This window comes from Cervus canadensis, chromosome 27, assembly GCF_019320065.1.
Source record: "Cervus canadensis isolate Bull #8, Minnesota chromosome 27, ASM1932006v1, whole genome shotgun sequence".
In the NCBI taxonomy this organism is placed as follows: domain Eukaryota; kingdom Metazoa; phylum Chordata; class Mammalia; order Artiodactyla; family Cervidae; genus Cervus; species Cervus canadensis.
The window spans coordinates 48,327,214-48,347,662 of record NC_057412.1 but is presented as its reverse complement, the minus strand read 5'-3'; the positions used below and the strand labels follow the sequence as shown (position 1 = coordinate 48,347,662).

At 44.7% G+C, this 20,449-nt stretch overlaps 1 protein-coding gene across 11 annotated transcripts in view; it reads right to left on the bottom strand.

Annotated features, from left to right (window-relative positions):
- HHLA2 (HERV-H LTR-associating 2) overlaps positions 1-20,449 on the bottom strand; it is a 159,722-nt gene that overhangs the window by 28,074 nt on the left and 111,199 nt on the right. For 3 of the 11 annotated variants that reach the window (XM_043449129.1, XM_043449135.1, XM_043449137.1), the window contains exons 2-4: positions 17,714-17,789; positions 3,523-3,834; positions 2,499-2,587 (exon numbers count right to left, since the gene is read on the bottom strand). Coding sequence is in view for 1 of the 11 variants with exons in the window: in XM_043449136.1 (XP_043305071.1) it covers positions 17,714-17,736 (23 nt within the window). In the remaining 10 variants the exon portion in view is untranslated. Of the gene's footprint in view, positions 1-2,498; positions 2,626-3,522; positions 3,835-14,240; positions 14,384-17,713; positions 17,790-20,449 lie in introns of those variants that run through there. The other 8 variants (XM_043449133.1, XM_043449140.1, XM_043449132.1 and 5 more) reach the window with 4 other exon arrangements.

The following is a 20,449-nucleotide window of genomic DNA, read 5'->3' as shown; positions in this document are numbered from 1 at the left end:
AGCATTCAGCTAAGTGAGGCAGTTAATGAGTATTTGGCCCTATTTTTATGCCTAAGTTTTATTTTTAGACATTTATTTTCTTCCCCCAAAGCAGCCGAAATCTTCCACCTTGGATTAAACTGAAGCTCCCCACGTTGCAATCAGCACCCTTACAAAAGGGCTCAAATGTTAGAGGCGCCTTGTTCTGGTAGATTGTGGCTGATTTCCAGATGTGGGGGAAGAAGGCAAAGAGAAGCAGCCTCTGTAATGAAACATGGCAAAAAGAAATCCAGATGCTGAGACTAATCAAGACAGAAGAAAAAGCTGAAGCCATTCTACAAGCATAAAATAAACAGAACAGAATGGCTACCCCTGTGCTCATCTTAATGGCCACAGACCACATTGACTGAGGGCTTTCCTGGTGGCTCAGATGGAAGAGAATCCGAAGCTCCCCTGGAGAAGGGCATGGCAACCCACTCCAGTATTCTTGCCTGGAGAATCCCATGGACAGAGGAGCCTGGCGGGGTACAGTCCATGGGGTCGCCAAGAGTCAGACACGACTGAGGACAGCACAGCATGCTGACTGAGGCCTCCAGCGCTCACTGTGACCACAAACTGTACTTGTGCTCGGGTCCGGTTCTCAGCCCGCACATCAGGAACATTCAGGATGTTGGCCTAGATGTGACCAGACGCACACAGAAGGTCAGTTGTCTTGTTCAATAAACAAGAATGTGCCACATGATTTGCATCATGCTAGTTCGCATCATGGATTCCTCCAGGAAAAACAGACTCCAGGGAGCTGCACTGTCTTCTGCATTGTTTTAAATTCAGTGCCTCTCACAATGCTCAGGGCACTGTGCCAATTTGGGAAAGAAGTCATAATAAAGGAAAACTCTCTGTAGCATCCTAGGAATTTCTCCTTAGCATCCACTTAGATTTTTAAAAGGATTGACTTTGTTTAGATAGAAAAAAGAACAAAAGAACAATTTTAGGATTACCCACTCTTTACTCAAAAGAAATCTCCCTTGATGTTTTATAGTGAAAATCCTCCACTTGAGGATTTACATATTGGGTTGAAATTTTGGATCTCTACATGTACTGTCTTTGCTTCAAGCTCATCTTTTGAGTACGGGGTGCAGGTAGGTGTAGGGAGTAGCTCTTGGTTCATTTGGAAACCAGGTTAAAAGTGTGTTCAGCACGTCTGGGAGGGAGGTGAAGAGGTGCCGCTGCAGAGCAACAGGAGTGAAGGAAAAGTGAAAGAAGGAAGGAAGGAGAGCAGGCATTAGGCGGTGAGGCCCTACTGGCCTCAGCCTTAGAACAGGACACAGGGCCACTCGCTCACGCATAAGGGACACTCTCCAGGCCTCCTCTGCAGAACCACAGCACCTTGGGACAATCCACCAGAGGAAGACAGCAAAAGAGAGTCATCTATAGATTTTCTCCGTAGGCAAATTTTCCCCATGGGGCTTTAACCCCCATGCCCTTCCTGCTACCCTCAGGGCACCACTCAGGAAGCCAGACCTCACGCCTCCCAGTCTCATACTTTGAACACTGAAATATGGGGCGAAGGGAACCACCATCCCTGGGAGTCTCCCTAGGTCATGTTTGGACCCTGTAACAGGGGCACCTCTCACTGTGGAGGCATCAATGGGGCACGTGCTGCAGTTGGCCTCCCCAGGGGAGGCTGCTGATGCTTTGGAGGCAGTGGCATTGGGGATGGGGCTCTCTTTGTCCAACCAGTTGAAGGCTCAGGAAACAGGCGAGGCCAAGAAAATCTAGGGAGGCTCATAAATCAGGCCCAATAAAAGTAGCTATTTCAAAAATGCCACATATTTAATATCTGATATTTTATATGTTAGCACAGCTTCCCTGATAGCTTTATGGTAAAGAACCTGTCTGCCAATGCAGGAGACACGAGTTCAGTGGGTCAAGAAGGTTCCCCGGAGAAGGAAGTAACCATCCACTCCAGAATTCTCGCCTGGGAAATCCCATGGACAGAGCAGCAGGGCGGCTTGCAGTCCAGGGGGTCACACAGAATCAGACACAACTTAGCAACAAACAACAAGAGCGACAAGACCACTTGGCCTTTGCTCAGGTCCCCCGGGATCGCGTCCGACCATTCAGTTTTCACGCACACGTTGCTCAGTTGGTACCACCTGCCCACATCACTGCAGCCTTTCCAGAGGCCGCCCGTAGATGACGGAGGCTGTGGTCTGGGAGTCACACCTCTTCCCTACCCGGTGCCCTAGTGGTGGCTTCCAGGCAAGAGCCACGCTGTGGCCCAGAGCCCCACTGTGGGAACAAGGCTGAGACGCCGCCTAAAGCCCCATCCTTGCTCAGCGTCTTCTGTCCCATCCTGCCTCCCACACTTCCTCACGGGCTTCTTTTGAAAACACCCCCTCATTACTTGTCCACAAACCCCCATCTCCAAAGGGTTTGCTCTCCCAGAAGTGGAGCTCTAGACAAAGCACGTGTTAGGGAAACCGCACTACGCTGAAGGGGCCAGGGCACTTACTAACCTTCAGGGACCGTTTTCCAGGTCAGAATTCTATCATGGGATGGTTCTTCTTGCCAAAAGCGTAGATTATAAATCCTCGTCAATTGTGCTCTATACAAGAGAGAATATAGCTGGATAGAGTGGAGTCTTTTGTTTTTAGCAAGAAGGCTGCAAACCCAGGACAACAGGCGAAACAAAAAAGCAGGGTTAACAAGGCAGACAGCAGCTGTTTCATCCGTCACATAAAGATCGTAAGCAATGGAACAAGACTCCATTAAGTGAGTTTTGAACATGCGCAGAGGTAAGTCCACGGACTTCTTGGAAATAGTCACCTCTTCCTCTTCAACAGACCCTGAATAGATGTCCATGACACATCGCATACCTTGGGGAGCCAGCTGGCTGGGCCAGCGCACTTCAGCTCCCTGCAGTTCAGAACGTATGTTGCCATCGCTAAATAAGCTAACTGTTATTAACTATTTAACTATTATTAACTATTTAACTAACTAACTATTATGTTAAATGATTACATGGGAGGACAAGACATACTTGGTGTTTCTCCAATGACTAGGTTAAATAAGATGAATGCTTCGGAGAGGCTAAATAAAGCACAAAAAAGGAGGCATGAAAATTCAGCCATTTGGATTAGGTGTGGGAAAGTCAACAGAGAAAGACTGAAAGCAAACTGTAAAGCTCTAGGAGGAGCTGGATTCTCTTTAACAATCTGAATACAAAGTTCTCCAGCTGCTTTCAAGAAACAAAAACTGGAAATATCAGATAGTGAATTACTGACTAGTTTTTGTAAAAAAGTTAATATAGAAGCTCAAACAGTGGTCCCATCTCAGAGCAAGGCCTGGGTGCCCTCCACTCAAAAAATCTAGAAAATGAATGGACAGCAGTGTATTTTAACTTAAAAAAAATTTTTTTTAAATATGCAGTTTGGGTATCTCACTTCTTTTTAATCATACTAACTGCTGGGGTTGATGATGTCAGATGTAAGGAATTCAACTAAATAATGAAAGCTCTAAAATGACACTGTGGCTTCTCACCTCAGACGGTGTGAGAGGATGTTTTTATATCAGAGGGGCGGCGACAGCACCCGGAGGTCAGAGAGTCTGGGCGAGTCAGTAGAAGGCTTCCTTCCGAATGTTGGTTTAGGTTGATCACCGAAGTCTGCTATCAGAAGCCCACTCCAGGATGGTCATGGTTGTCGTATTTAAATATCCTACTGTGTGGTCGGTGACATAGTCAGTACTCCTCAGGATGAAATGAAGTATTCTAACTCAGGCCCTGTGTCACTCTTTCCAATACAGAAGAACTCCTCTTCGTAGCTACCTGTCAGGGTGTCAGGGTTGAGTGACCTGTAATGAATATCAGCATACCCAGGAATTGGTGTGAAGAAGAGGTGAAGCCCAATCCTGACCAGACTCTTAGCTGCCCGTGTTACTAACACCGTCGCCCCAGAACCACACCCCGCTCCTCCTTCCCGTAAACCCACAGAAACCCACACCTCACCGCACGCGCTGGCTGTGTTCTCAGCGCAGGAATGAGGGTGTCACCTGCGTCGGCTGATTCAGCTTTGGAAGTGGGATGAAGGGGCCCCTGTATCTTGTTACCATCTCACTGTAACAGTAAGTGTCTGTGTGCACCGAGATGGCGCCACCTGCTTCCCGACCAGATGCCAGAGGACCGTACGAGGGTTGAAGAGAGGCGGCACCCAGTTCCAGGAAGAAGCCCGCGTATCCCCAGAGAACCAGTGCACCTGCCTCCCTCTCATTCGTCCTGCCCTTAAAATCTCGCCTTAATTGTCCCCCAGGCCAGAAGTTATTTGTGAACAAAGTTTCTGCTTCTGCATTCTCTGGCCACTGAATAGAGCTTGTGCTGCTTGAATCTCAGATTTGATTTTGTTTTTTGACCATGTGAAGCTACATGGAAAAAGAACCCTTCTGAGTGAGGCAGGGACCCCTGGCTCGGCTCGGGTCCAAGCAGGGGTCCATGTGACCTAATTGGGCAAGACTGATTTTCTGGTGAGGGATGATTTGCAATGTGCTGCCTCCTGGCAGGGACTTGTGGCCTGGTATACCTGAATGGGTGGCTTTCAGTCCTTAGAATGTAAAGCTGTAGCTCACACGACTACCTGGTGCAGAAGGAAAGAAAAAGACTGCTGGCCTAGTTTTGTGTGCACGGCTCCGCGGGCCATTTCCAAAGTACAGTGGTTATCAGGGTGGCTTTGTACCCGTAAGCTCTCTGTACATCTCAGAGTCAATCTTGCCAAACAACTTTTGTTTGTAAAGCTCTATTGCTTCAGCCCTATCTTTTCCTCACAAACCATTTCTAAGTTAAAGTCAGAAACGTTAAAATTCCGAGGAACAAGAGAAAGTGAAATACCTCAAATTTATCCTTACCTTCTAGGTAACAGGACTAGATCTGTCTTTGTCAGGAAACCCAGTGATCCAGCAAACCTATCATCTTTTTTTGCCATTAAAACACACAATTTGAACATTTCTCTTACATATCACAGGACCTTAAGTCAGACAGTCCCTAATCGCAAAAGCTTAAGTCTGGTACCAAAAAATGGATGGATTATATAAATAAATCAATCCAAATACACAGATACAGGCAGCATTAAGGAATCCCCCACCCAGGTGCAATGGAAGGACAGAGGGAAAATACTGGTGCTTAAGAGGGAGCAGTGTTTTCAGAAAAGCTTCTTGAAGCATCAGTTTTGAAAGACAAGGAGAAACTGGCCTGTAAGGAGGAGGATAGGGAAGTGGAAGAGGGAAGACATTCTCGGCAGACAATAGAAGAAAGATGCAATTGCAAGGGGACACAGCAACCAAACAGGCCAGACAGAAGATGAGATGCTGGAAAGGTCCGCAAGGGCCCAGTCGCGACCACTGCAATCCATCCTAAGGGAATGGAGAGGCGATGAGGACGTGAGATTTGTGTTCTAGAAGATGAATAAAAGAAGCCAGCTTGTAAGCATCCAACAAGTAGATGTGACAGAAGACAATTTAAAAGCAAGCAGTGTGAAATGGATAAAGTGGACGGGACACTGTGCCAGCCACGAGTCCCATTTCTCTCTCTTGCCAACTGAACCCCTTCTCTGCCCAGCCCTGCGCAGGATGCGGCCACTTCCAGTTAAAAGGAGAGCTGAGAAAGGGCTCAGAAAAGATAAATGAGGTGACCACCACAACTCAGCATGGGTTAGGAATCCTCTGTATTTGGAAAAGGAGAAACGAGGGGTGACCACTGTGAAGAGCGGGCCTATGTCAGCCAGTCAGAACTTCCCAACTTCCTTGCAAACTGCAAGTCCGACAGCTAACCATGTTTACCTCACTCTTGAGTACTGCACTCCAATTATATGTTTGTATGTCCACCTTTTCCTCCTCCTTGCTCTGAGACTAAAAGAAGAAGACTAAAGGGTGGCCAGCCTCCTGAACTTCTTTGTATCCAAAATTAACTACTAAAATCAAGCTGCAAAAATAAATATTGCTACTTTTTTGGACAATGGAACATAAACAAGAGTCTGTTGGGAGAATTTCTATGGAATCCTTGTAACAGGAATAGATGCAAGAGCAGAACTTCATAGAAAACCCCTCCTTTCTCTATTTTCTGAGCATTGATGTGATGCCTGGAGCTTCAGCAGCCACCCTGCAAATGTGAGGAAACACATAGGAGGACTAAAAAGTCAACAAAATAAGAATAACAGAGCAGGAGGATGGGAAGAATCTGGGTTTGAAACAGTATTTTCAAGTCCCTATACTTGCCTGTTATGGATTTTCTATTTTTAGATTTCCTATTAATTAAGTTTAAGTTGCTGTTAGTTAGGTCTTCCAATGTCTCTGAACATTCCAAAGTGACACAAAATAAAAACAGCTTTTTTTCAACCTGATGAAGAGCTGCTGACACAGGAAGCGGGCTCTGTTTTTGTCTAAAGAAAGAAGTCTGTTCTCCCACCACAACAAAATACTCAAAGAATCTGTGTTATGTCTTACTTAACAGAGTAAAGTTAGACATATGCATTTTCTTGCGAATGGTGACAAAACCACTTTTAATCTTGAAGTTAAAACAAACATTAGTTATGAGCCATTGGAACTTTGTAGTAAGTTTAATATGCCTTCTGTTTTTTTTTTAATAGGAATAGATTTCTAATAGTAGGACCCCATTAACCTTAAAATTCCTGTTTCTTTTTAGTGTCAACATTAAAAGGAAAATACTGATTCTCAACTGAAGCTTTATCTTGCAAATAATGGAAGCTTTCTGTTATACAACTAGGAAGAGTTTGCCTGGCTATTTTACTCTCTAGCGTTCCTGTTTCTCCTTATTTCTTTCAAATGAAAGGAGTAGATACTTGTTTTCAAGAAACCTTTAAAAATAAGATTATAAAACAGTAAAGTAACTTCACAGTGTATGATACAACAAGAACATGAATATTTATAGAAAGAATACACTGGACACATGACATAATTATATGTACTTCATCTCATAAGTTTATTGTTCAATTTGTAGAGTTAAGAGTAAACAGGGGACAATATAGAAGCTGTAAGTTGGTCTTTCGACTTTTCAAATGCAGAGTACATGCATTTGACTCATCCGGGCACATGAGTATATTGATCCCTCACGGACCAAGCTGACCAGGTAATGTGATGATTGAGACAGATCTGGATATTAAATGATGCCTGTGGCAATTTCTAGTAAGAGAATTGCAATAAAATCTCCTAGGTTTTGAAGAAAGGCTTTGCTTCCTTTAGCAAGAGATATTTCTTTCAGCAATTGTGTCTAGGAGGATCAGATAACACAGAGTTTCTGAAGAAGATACTTGAGTTTTAGACTCTACAGATCAGAGATCCAGTATCTACCACAATGTAAAAACAAGGCTGAGTGCACCTCCCAGCATTCCATCAGGCTCTGAAAGAATAAATTGCACATGCAGATTGTTTACCTGCCCACACAGCCTACCACACTGCTGTCTCATCCTCAGCCAGAGCTCACGGCCTCAAAGGGGCTTCCCTTAACAAGCTGCTGAGTACCAACGATGGCTGGCTTCCCAGGCGACGCTAGCAATAAAGAGCCCGCCTGCCAACGCAGGAGACATAAGAGACGTGGGTTTGCTTGATCCCTGAGTTGGGAAGATCCCCTGGAGCAGAGCATGGCACCCACTCCAGTATTCTTGCCTAAAGAATCCCGTGGACAGAGGAGCCTGGCGGGCTACCGTCCAGAGGGTCGCAAAGAATCAATTACCACTGAGGAGACCAAGGATGCACACACACACCAAGGCTGGTTTTGCAGGAGGAGAGCTGCTGTCCCCTGTGAGCAGGCTCTGTAGGTTTAGAGCATCTGACAGGTAAGCCTGGAGGACAAGGGAGTCGGGGAAATCTCCAGTTCGGCAGGACATTGAGTAGTGCCTGATGTAGCTGTGGCTGAACGAAGATGAGGCTCTAAGCCAGGCTCTGTACCACTTTTCGGACTTGTTGGTCAAGACGATGGAAGAAGGCTGATTGGAAGAATGAGGAAAGGATGAGAATACAGAACATTAGGAATGGATCCAGAGCATGAGACTGATCAGGGGTCTACTGAGCAAGCGTGAAAAAAGAGGCCGAGGTCAGCTCAGAAACCAAGGCCAGGGACGAATTCAAATGTAACTCCCCATTTTATGTTCCCTATCACTGAAGTCGTTAACCTTTTAACACAGTGGAGTGGTCTCTAAGAACCTAGCTCGGCAATCTCTTGGAAGTTACTCGACATAGCTGCTTGGCAGAGTACTGGTTAGGCTCTGAACCGCGTGCTAAATGAGGCACTGTCTCCTCATAGTTACAAGATGTGGCTCTAAGAACCAGAGTGAGGGGGACTGATGTGTCTAAAAATGACCGCTGATTATCCCACTCTCACATTTTAAACTCACTGTCCCTTTAAGGTCCATTCATCCTTTCTTTTAATACTTAAGGGAAGAATGTTTTTTTTTTACCATGGGAGACAGTTTGGTTCTTCTGAATTGGAAGCTAAAACTGGTCATTTGAGCTCTTCATGCCAAGGAAAAAAATGGCAGAAAAGTAGGATACTGTCTTGGCTGGGCCGATTGACCATGACTAATAAGACGATTTGCAATTACTGCTATATAACTAGGAGGAATATCATAGGAACTTAGTGGAGCCCCTCCTTTTTTTGATAGGCTGCAGGTGAGGTTAATGGGGGACTATCTATAGGGAAGAGCACCGAGAACTGAAACAGCTCAAGAATCGAGGTTCGGGCCTCCCTGCTGGGGAAACAGCAGAGGGACGGGCCCAAGGGAAATCACAGAATGAGTAACAGCAAAAAAGGAAGGCGTGAGTGTCAGCTCTGGCTTAGGGATAAGCGGCAGAAAGAGTGACCACAGCCTGTGCTGGGACCTAGACCAAAACGCCTTCTCTTCTATCCATGCTCTATGCAGTGTGTGCTGCTGGCAGTAAAGCATTTCTTTTGGACCATAGACTGAAACAGAATTTGAAGGGGAATATCATCTAAAGCAGAGCCACTCAAAGGAGGGGGGTCTGCAGGCTGGTGCCAGTCAGCGAGCTGTTTATTACTGGTTTGTAACACCAGAAGTATAGGAATACAGAATAAGTATTTAAAATTACTCTGTCAAATTGGTATCAAAATCTTTATGCCTATTGTACGTAATAATAAAAAAATCGAGGCTTGCATTTTATGTTCTTTCGAATTTCATTTTTCTAGAAATTCATTTTTATTACATCTTCCCAATGAATTTGTCCATGACAGATTAGAAACAAAACTTTACTGTTCCTGTAACTACAGAGAGCTGAGAAGCACTGATTTTAATGAGCATTGGCTTTGTCAAATCTATTACTGCTCCTGGATGCAGCACCTGTTTAGGGGGAGAAGTCTGGTTCACAGAACTGTAGTCAGCATGCAGAGAGAAGGGCAGCAAATAGATACGGTTCCAGAAACAACTTGGAAGGTAACGACAGTTGGGAACTAGGATCATAAGTGAAGAGAACAATGGGGTCAAGGAATGTTGTTCTGTGTGTTTGTAGGCCTGGGAAAAGAGGGAAGGCAGGGGTGGCGGTGCATCCATGGAAGGGCTAGGGTCTAGAGAAAGATTAGAGGGGGCAGGGGTGAGACAAGGAGGAATTGCCAGAAGACAGGTTTGCTCAAGATGCAGATAGATGAGAGAACAGATATTTCTCAAAGAGAGTGGTAGCTAATCTTTGAAGAGTAGGGACTGAGGAGAAGCAGAACCATCCTTCCACAGTGAATCATGCTGGGCCTGGAACTCACCACCCGCACAGATGAGAACCTGGGCAAGGATGCCTCGCTTTGAAAAATCCTCTTAGGAGTGCTGGTTGGTATCTCCTTCTAGCTCTCTGCCTGGATTTGCCAGTGTCTATTGAACCCAGAAGTGTCCACAGAAGAATTCCTAGCTACAGAAACACAGGAATGAGTAGAGGCTCGCCTGCCAGTAAACGTGTGAACAGCAAATGAGCATCACCACCTGAGAAAAGAGTGATGTGCTGGGCAGCTTTTCTGGCACCAGCTCCATCCTTCGCATAGGTCATGCTCCCATCAGGCAGACCTGCCAAGGTTCCAGCTTCCACAAGGTGACCTCATTCTTGGGATCCCATAGCATCAATTCCTTTCTTTATAGAGGTAGTGTCCTCCTGTCTCCTAAGTTCCTCACTCTCTTCTGATTTCCCTACTTTTCTATCACCTGGTTTCTGGGATTAAATACTCTCTGTTGTAAATACTTGAAATGGATGCTATTTTCCCAGAAAGACTGTCTGTGGATCAGATCAGTTCACTCACACTAGTCCCTGGGGTGTCTATAATTATCACATTTTCCTCTGAGTATATACCAGAAATGTCTATCCTTGACAACTTTTGGACTCCGAACATCTGCTCTTTGACCTCTTACTTGTAAAGGCCACCTAGAGTAGGAAAGCCAAATGGTAACCATCTGCATACCCTGTATCTTCAAAACAGTTGATCAAAAGCAATATCACATCCTGAGATATTTTCAAAGGCTTGAAAGATGTGCATGTGGATTGTTGTTGTTTAGTCGCTAAGTTGTATCCAACTCTGCGACCCCATGGACTGTATTGTAGCCCGCCAGGCTCCTCTGTCCATGGGGTTTCCCAGGCAAGAATACTGGAATGGGTTGCCATTTCCTTCTCCGGGGAATCTTCCCGACCCAGGAATTGAAACTGTGTCTCCTGCATTGACAGGCAGATTATTTACCGCTGAGCTGCCAGGGAAGCCCATACGTGTAGATAGTCACACTTTATTTTCATCTAGCTCCCTAGTTTAGTCACTGCCAACATTGATAACAATTGAATTTAAAAAAAAAATAACCAAAAAAAGTAAAAAACTCCAAAAAACAAAAACTAGACTATAAGGGCTGGATCACCAATTTAATTCCTAAAAATCGCATGTTTGATTTGAGCTGAAGATTTCTGCTTGTCTGATATTTCCTGAGCCCTGATTACTGCACTGCCTTTGGATCTCTGACCACACCCACCTGGGCTGCAAACACTTGCCTTCAGCGTGATTCTTAACTCTGCTGAGTTTAAGGATCTCATTTTCATTGCATCTTCTCCGCAGTCTGGGCCTACAAAAACAGTTGCCAATGTGCATTTTTAAAGGACTCTGCAGCCTGGCTCAGCAATCTGTTTCTTAGGAAAGAAGATTTTTCTGAGCTCCAACCGCAGAAAAAAATGAGAGGTAGGTAGGCCAGACACATACATATTCAAACTAATTTTTTTTTTCTTTTTAGTTTTTGTAGACTTTGACAGCAAAGAAAACCCAAGAATGATAAAGAGGAAGGCATTCAATGTTACCTAGTGTAGGACAGTACTCAGCAATGGTTTGCACTCACCAGGCCGTCAAACTTGAAATTAAAGCTGGCTACGTAGGCTAGCTCATTGAATACAGACTACCTGGTGAGGACTGCTGCAATGATTTCAGCAGATCTGAATTTCTTAAATTTCCTCTGAAAATGTATCCTCTAAGGCATGTATGTGCTGAATTTAAATTACTTTGTGTTACTCAGAGAACAATGGTGAAAAGAGAGATAAGGTGTTGGACCATGTAGGGTTGCCAGATAAAATATAGGACACCCAGTAAAACTTGAATTTACATAAACAGCTAATAATATTTCAGTACAAGCATGTCTGAGGCAATATTCGGGACATACTCATACTCATGCTTAGCCGCTCAGTCATATCCGACTCTTTGTGACCCCATGGACTGTAGCCCACCAGGCTCTGCTGTCCACAGGATTCTCTAGGCAAGAATACTGCAGTGGGTTGCCATTTTTTCCTCCAGGGGAGCTTACTAACCCAGGGATCAGACTTGTGTCTCTTACATCTCCTGCACTGGCAGGCGGATTCTTTACCACTAGCGCCACCTGGGAAGCCTCACTCATATTAAAACAAGTCATTTATTGATTATCTGGAATTTAGATCGAACTGGGAGTCTTGTGTTTCTGTTTGTCAATTCTGGCAACTGTACCGTGGGGGCAGCTGGCATTCACTTCTTCTCATATGAAGACAACTTGGCTGCTCTGGCAGGGGCACACACACATACAGAAGTGGTTAAGAACTAAGGCCAGAGAGTGAGACTGCCTACATTTGAATCGCAGCACTTCCACCTAATGACTCTGATCTTGGACCAGAGCCAGCAACATAATTTGAGCAGTCAGCGTGCCTCATCAGCCTCCACTATCTTAATTTTGGCAACAGCTTCCCAGACACTCAGCAGTGCCCCCAAGGAGATGCCCAGTTGCCTGAGGGGGAGAGGTTAGTGAGACATTTGGCAACCTCTTATCTTGAGGTTTCACACTTCTGTCCCAGATCATAGAAAGGCGCTTCCCTGCCTTTCATCCCAGTAAAGGCCCATGGCTAATTCCAAATACTACCTTTCTCTAGGTGTCTGTTGTATGCAACCCACCATCAGGATCAGTCGGGGGTTTGTTTTTGGCAGCAACAGAAAGGAACCCAGGATAACAAGCAAAGCATGGTTTTGAAGGGAAGGAGTTAAAGTTGCTCACATGATTCAAACTAGGGCTGCACAAACCAGCTTCAGGAAGGACAGGAGTAGGAGCAGTGAGATGTCAAAACCCAGCTGCAGAAGCCTGAGGTCACTGCCCCAGGTCCCTACTTGAGATGAGCCCCACTTTTCCACCTCTGTCAGGTTTCCAAGTCATTTGGGTGCTCTGCTGAATCCAGGTGTTCTACTCCCGGGTCAGAAGGATACGGCACAAGGACAGAGAACGATGACACAGACAGAGCCCCCAAGGGGGTGGATGTGAGCTGAGCGCACATCCTAGTGGGCACCCACTGTAAGCCCTGCCCCAGAGCCCCATCAGGATTCCATTACAATAATCGGTGATGCTCAAAATACTCCAGCCAGGCTTCAACAGTACATGAACTGAAAACTTCCAGATGTTAAAGCTGCATTTAGAAAAGGCAGAGGAACCACAGATCAAACTGCCAACAACCACTGGATCATAGAAAAAGCAAGAGAGTTCCAGAAAAACATCTACTTCTGCTTCATTGACTACACTAAAGCCTTTGACTGTGTGGATAACAACAAACTGGAAAATTCTGGAAGAGATGGGAATACCAGACCACCTGACCTGCCTCCTGAGAAATCTGTATGCAGGTCAAGAAGCAACAGTTAGAACCAGACATGGAACAACAGACTGGTTCCAAATAGGAAAAGGAGTATATCAAGGCTGTATATTGTCACCCTGCTTATTTAACTTATATGCAGAGCACATCATGAGAAACCCTGGACTGGATGAAGCACAAGCTGGAATCAAGATTGCCAGGAGAAATATCAATAACCTCAGATACACAGATGGCACCACCCTTATAGCAGAAAGCAAAGAGGAACTAAAGAGCCTCTTAATGAAACTGAAAGAGGAGGGTGAAAAAGATGGCTTAAAAACTCAACATTCAAAAAACTAAGATCATGACATCTGGCCCCATCACTTCATGGCAAATAGATGGGGAAACAATGGAAACAGTGACAGACTTTATTTTGGGGGCTCCAAAATCACTGCAGATGGTAACTGCAGCCATGAAATTAAAAGATGCTTGCTCCTTGGAAGAAAAGCTATGACAAACCTAGACAGCATATCAAAAAGTAGAGACATTACTGACAAAGGTCTGTCTAGTCAAAGCTATAGTTTTTCCAGTAGTCATGTATGGGTGTGAGAGTTGGACTATAAAGAAAGCTGAGTGCCAAAGAACTGATGCTTTTGAACTGTGATGTTGGAGAAGACTCTTGAGAGTCCCTTGGACTGCAAAGAGACCAAACCAGTCAATCCTAAGGGAAATCAGTCCTGAATATTCATTGGAAGGACTGATGCTGAAGCTGAAACTACAATCTTTGACCACTGATGCCAAGAACTGCCTCATTGTAAAAGACCCTGATGCTCTTTTCCATTGAAGACTGGGAAAGATTGAAGGCAGGAGGAGGGGATGACAGAGGATGAGATCGTTGGATGGCATCATGGACTCAATGGACATGAGTTTGAGCAAGCTCTGGGAGTTGATGTTGGATAGGGAAGTCTGGCATACTGCAGTCCATGGGGTTGCAAAGAGTCAGACATGACTGAGTGACTGAACTGATAATAATCATAGATATAACAGACGTATGGACAGAACTTTCTGTTACAGTGAAGAAATTGAAACAATCTAAATGTCCAATCAAGGGAAGATTAGAATAATAATATGGAGAAAGAAAATCCAGTATATAAAGTTACCTTATTTTCAGATGATTTTAAATGCTGGATTGATATTTCACGTCATAGGAAGCTCTCCTATGAAATTTATAATGCAAGTCAGGATTTTACCGTGATTTGTTCCTGTTTTCTGATTTCAAAAATCTTCCCAATAAAAAGAAGCTCTGTGAAATGATAAGTAAAAATAATGCATAACCCGATGCTAGACGCCTCCCCCCTACCCATTCCAGAGATTGACTCACTGTATCTGGAGTGAGAGCAAACATTTTCACAAACACCCCAGAGAGTTCCACCTCAGGTTGCACAGAAACCACACTTGAGAACAATGTTTTCGATGTTAGTGGAAGATACTGTTTGAAGGATATCCTTCCAATGACTAGGGTCTCTAGGCTTGAAATATTCTGAAAAACTCTGAGAGCTCATTTCTTCTGCTAGCAGTCCTTGCCACTGTGTCATTTCACTGATAGCATCTTGCCCTCCTTGGGGATCTTCTTCCCAATTCACAATATGAGGAGAGCTGGAGGGAGGTGCCACCCATCTGGCCTTGCCTTTCACAGAGAGGCGCCTGTATTAGGTCCTAGACTGCATAACAAATGCCGCACATCTAATAGCTTAGAACAACACGCTTGTATTAACCACAATCACAATAGCTTAAGGGAATTTTGTGCTCAGGGTGTCACCTGGCTGCGATCAAGGTTGTCAGCCGGGGCTGCTATCTCATCTGAGGCCTGTGGTCACTTTCCAAGATCACTGACAGTCCGTGGAATCTGGTTCCTTGCAGCTGCAGTGCTGAGGACCCCCACCATCCCCTGGCACCCGCTTCTCTCCACCACAGATCTGCGGCTTCAGGGCCAGCAGGGCGCTACGTTCCTGAGCCTCTGCTAAAGGACTCACTGCTTAGGGTCAGGCCCACTCAGAATTCTGTCTCTTGGTTACCGCAAAATCAACTGCAAATCAAGAAAAATCAACTTTGTCAGGGAGTGTATTCTCATCAAGGCTGTGACTACAAAATCATGTTCACAGACGCAGTCCACATTCACAGGGAATCCTACAGAGTGTGTATACCAGCAAGCAAAAATCCTGGGGCCATCGGAGAGTTTGACCCCTGTGAGAGCTGGCCTTTGAATGGCCCTCAGTGATCAGACTCATATCCCACGTTGGACTGGTACAGGTCTGTCTAACCAATAGAATACTGTGGAAATGATATGTTCCTAACCGGGTTATAGAAGAGCTGTGTCCTCCCGTTTGGTTTCTCCTGCTCCTTGATTGTTCACCCTAGGGGAAGCCAGCTGTCACGATGTATGAGAAACCTCTGTGGAGACAAGTAAGTCATTTCACGTGACAAGTAAATGACTCTCCCAACCAGCAACCACAGGAATGAGCCTGGAAGCAGTTTCTCCAGCTTCTTCAGATGACTGCAGCCCTGGCCAACATTTTACATCTTAACTGCAATCCAATGGGAGATCTGGAGCCAGAAACATCCAGCTAAGCCGCTTCTGGGCTTCCCTTGTGGCTCAGCTGGTAAAGAATCTGCCTGCAATGCGGGAGACCTGGGTTCAATCCCTGGGTTGGGAAGATCCCCTGCAGAAGGGAAGGGCTACCCACTCCAGTATTCTGGCCTGGAGAATTCCATGGACTATAGTCCATGGGGTCACAAAGAGTCGGACACGACTAAGTGATTTTCACTTTCAAGCTGCTTCCAGATTTTTCACTCTCAGAAACTGTGCGAGATGATAAATGTTTGTTGTTTTAAGCTGGTGAGTTGGGGCATTATTTATTATGCATCAGTAGGTAACCAATGCAACACTTGCCCCAGGCCTGACTAATCTAGAGGGAGAAACACACCTGTGTTCCTCTTCTCTAATAACATAGGAAAAGCACATATGCAGCAGGAGTTAATAAGCCCAAAAAAGAGAGGAGCAGAGAGCAAAGGTAGGGTGGATGGTGCAAGGGCAACAGTGGTATCTTTTCAGCCTCTGGATTTAGTCAGCTTTAATTTAGTCTCATGCCTATTATTCTCAGTATTATGAGCCAGTGAATTCTTTCTCCCAGCTTTAAGTTCAGAGCCTCCCAAAGTACATTTAGTCCTACTGAAAATATTTTGGTCCTCTGTCCATCAAATAAATAAGCAAAAATTTATACTGATATGCAATGCAGTCAGCCCAAAGACCATAATTTGTTCCTCTTCCCCATCTCTTGATGGCTGTGATTAGGCTGAAATCTGGTTTCTGTCACTTGCAACTAGGAGCAGTTCTGATTCCAAAGCCCTCTGTAGGATTAGTTCATGTGTCGCTGTGGTTGTTTTCTTATTGCATCTTTCCCTCGAAGGTCATATTGGCTGGCCCCGGATCGTATGTTAGGTCAGGCTCTTCAGGTTCCTTGAAAATAGGTTCTGTTTTCTTGTGTTTCTAAGAAAGTTCCTATGGCATTTTCTCCCAGGGAAGCCAGAGCATGCTGAGAGTCTAGCAATCTGACTAAATGATCTACATTTATCCAGGATAAATTTCCTCTGCAGTGTATGGCATCTTGCTTCCTAACTTAGCTAATCAAACACTCTCTGGGCACCAAGCCAACTGTTCATGCTGAAGCAGGCCGAGCAGTCATTGTGAAAAGAAACACAATAAACAAATCCCACGCATGAATCGAGCAGATTCTGAGTTCCGAGCGGCAGTTTCTCTGTCTAGTCTCACTGCAAAGGGGTCTACAGAGGCCACACAGTTAGCCCACCGTTCATTCCGCTTCCTCCCAGCTCTGAACCGCAGCAGTGAGTTCACATGGAATGGGACCTCCTTAGTGAGCCCCCTCACCCACAGAACAAGCCTACTGTGATTTTCTTCTAGACACCAGCACTGCTGCCAAAATGACAGGTAATGCATTTTAAATTGAAATTTATAATCATTAAACAAAGTCAAGAGGCCGAGTCCTAACTGCCCTTCCCCACATAATTCCTAATTTTGTCATTTCCCAGAATAATAGAGTAGTATCGGCTCTAAATTCACATCAACAGCATTATTTCATACCCAATCAATTTCTTCAACTTAGCCTTGTGACCATTCATAAAACCTGCCCTTAGAAAAACTTAAGTAATTCTGTTAACAGTATTTGCCATTTGGGTCAATACATTCAGCATCCAGGAACTGAGTAAAAGGAGCTCAGAGAAATTGGTACTAACAATACCCAGCAGTTTTTCCCTTAAAGAAAGTTTTCTATCACATTGGTTAGGATCAGGGACTCTAGAACTAGATTACTTGGATTCAGAGCTCAGGTTTTCCACTTAAGGCTATGTATCACTGGCCAAATTACCCAACTCCTCTTTGTCCAATTTTACGTCTATAACATAGGGATAATGGTAATATCCATCTTGGAATTATTTTTATAAGAACTATTTAATGATATTCAAAAACATTTATAATACTACCTGGTACACAGCTAAGTATTAAGCAAACAGCCAGCAGAGATAATACTAAAATCTGACTGTTTATCTCCCAACTTACCACAGAAGATACTTCAGCATCATTCAAAAGAATTGTCACCATCGCAGCTTGTGTAGCATTTGTACTCTTCTACATGCTGTGGATGAAATCAGATTAAGGTTATGTCAGAGAACTGGTATCCCATATGACTAAAAAAAAAAAAAAACCACAAATCTTCTTTTCCGGAAGATATTATCCCAAGCTGAAAATCATTTCTACAACATTTTTGCAAATACAGTTTCTGGCACACAATAAAAAATAACTAGGCACTCAGAGACAAGATAATAAACAGCAAACAGAACTCACAAGTACCTTAAAGATTGGAATTTTTAGAGCTGTTAAAATAACCATACTTACTTAGATTAAGGAGACAGGACAAGATAGAGAATATTGGTAGAGGGTTGAAAACCATAAACAGAAATCACAAGAACTGGAAAATAATAATCAAAATTAGAGACAATTTAATAAATTGATTTAACACCCGTTTAGATAGCCAAAAGGAATTAGTAGCCTGGATACTGATTAGCTTGAAAGAACTATCCCAAATGAAGCGAAGAGAAACAAAAGAGTGAGATTAGAAAGAAAGAAACTGAAGATACAGTGAGAAGGTACCATATAAGTAGAATTCTAGGGAGGAAAAAAGAATGGGCAAGAATTATTTGAAGAGATAATGGATAAAAATTTTCCAAAAAATGAAAGACATTAATATACAGACTTAGAAGCCTAAACAATTCTAAACAGAATAAAGAGAAAAACACCAGGGACAGAACTGTGAAATTTTAAAAACCAAAGAAAAAGTTCTAAAGCAGCTAGACGTAAACAAAGGCAGACTGCCTTCAAAGGAACAACAATTAGGCAGATAGCTAACTTTTAATAGAGTTAATAGAAACCAGAAAACACAAAATAATGTGTTCAAAATATTAAAAAACTCCCAACCTAGAATTAGAAGTTTAGCAAAATAATATTTCAGTAAGAGTGAAATAAATAATTTTAAGACACACAAATCAGAATTTGTAGCCAGTAGATCTGTACTAAGAAATACTAAAGACATGCTTTGCAGCAAAAGGGAAATAGTACCAGGAGACCCAGATTTAGAATGGAATGAAGAGCAATGAAAACATGAATTTAAACAAGTAAACTGATAATGATGATAAAGACAGTGATGATAGTGTTCAAAATATAAGCAGAACTAAAGACATAACAATAATGGCTTAAAAGTTTAGGTTGGTGGTGGTTTAATCACTAAGTTGTGTCTGACTCTTGCAATCCCTGTCAGGCTCCTCTGTCTATGGGATTCTCCAGGCAGGAATACTGGAATGGGTTGCCATTTCCTTCTCCAGGGGATCTCCCTGACCCAGGAATCCAAGCCAGGTCAACTGCATTGCAGGCGATAATTTACCAACTGAGCTATGAGGGAAGCCCCAAGACGGAGGGGCTAATCAGAGGGGATTAAAAAGTTGATATATCTAAAAGGAGCCTCAGGTTCTTGCATTTCCCATGAGGAAGGTAAATACCAATGAATCTAAGGATTTGAAAAACAAAAATGTGGGGGAGGAGCCAAGATTGCAGAGGAATAGGACGGGGAGACCACTTTCTCCCCTACAAATTCATCGAAAGAACAATTGAACGCTGAGCAAACTTCACAAAACAACATCTGATTGCTAGCTGAGGACATCAGGCGCCCAGAAAAGCAGCCCATTGTCTTCGAAAGGAGGTAGGACAAAATATAAAAGATAGAAAGAGAGACAAAAGAGCTAGGGACGGAGACCCGTCCCGGGAAGGGAGTCGTAATAGAGGAAGTTTCCAAACACCAAGAAACCCTCGCACTGGCGGGTCTGGGGGAAGTTTTCCAATCTCGGAGGGCAACCTAACTGGGAGGAAAAATAAATAAAACCCACAGATTACTTGCCTAAAAGCAACTCCCAGCAGAAAAGTACCCCCAGACGCCCACATCCACCACCAGCAAGTGGGGGCGGAACGGAGAGGAGCAGGAGGCGTTTCTTAGGGTAAGGACCAGGCCTGAATGCCCTGAGGGCAATCTGAGGGAGCTAACATGAGATAGCAACTTAAACTGTGGGATAGCAAAAGAGAGAGAGAAAATTAACTGGCCCGAACACACTGCCGGCCCGTTCGCAGAACAAAGGGTCTGAGCAAGTCCAGAGAAGAGCTAGCCAGCTGCAGACCGGTCCAGCCCCGCCGGAGGCAGAAGGCAGGCGGCAAGGGAAAGGGGCAGGCTCGGCCCCAAAGATGGCACCCCCACCAAACTGCAAACAGGCCTCCAGTTTCTAACCAAAGACTTCCTGAGATTCTGGATGGTCGACATCCGCCGGGAGGGTCGTGGCTAAACACAGGGCGCACGCACCCAACCGGCGCGGGCGGGGACTGAGACTGGGACGGTGCGGGGGAGAAGGCGCGCCGCACCCGGGGAGAGTGCGCCCGTCAAGCTCCTGGCTGCCTGAGCCGCTCCGGCAGGGAAGGCACAAAACTCAGGCGCAACCAAGTCTGCGCTTTTGTGGAGTACCCGAAAACTGGAACCGCACGCAGCGCAGGGCACGCTCCATATAGAGCAGCTGGGAGCCTGAGCAGCGTAGACGGGGAAAGCAGCGCCAGCCCCTCCCCGCAGCGCGACGGAACTAGCGAACCTGAACAAGAGACCACCTCCGCCCGCCTGTGTCAGGGCGGAAATTAGACACTGAAAAGCCCGGCAAGCAGAAGCCAAATAAACAAAGGGAACCGCTTCAGAAGGGACCGGTGCAA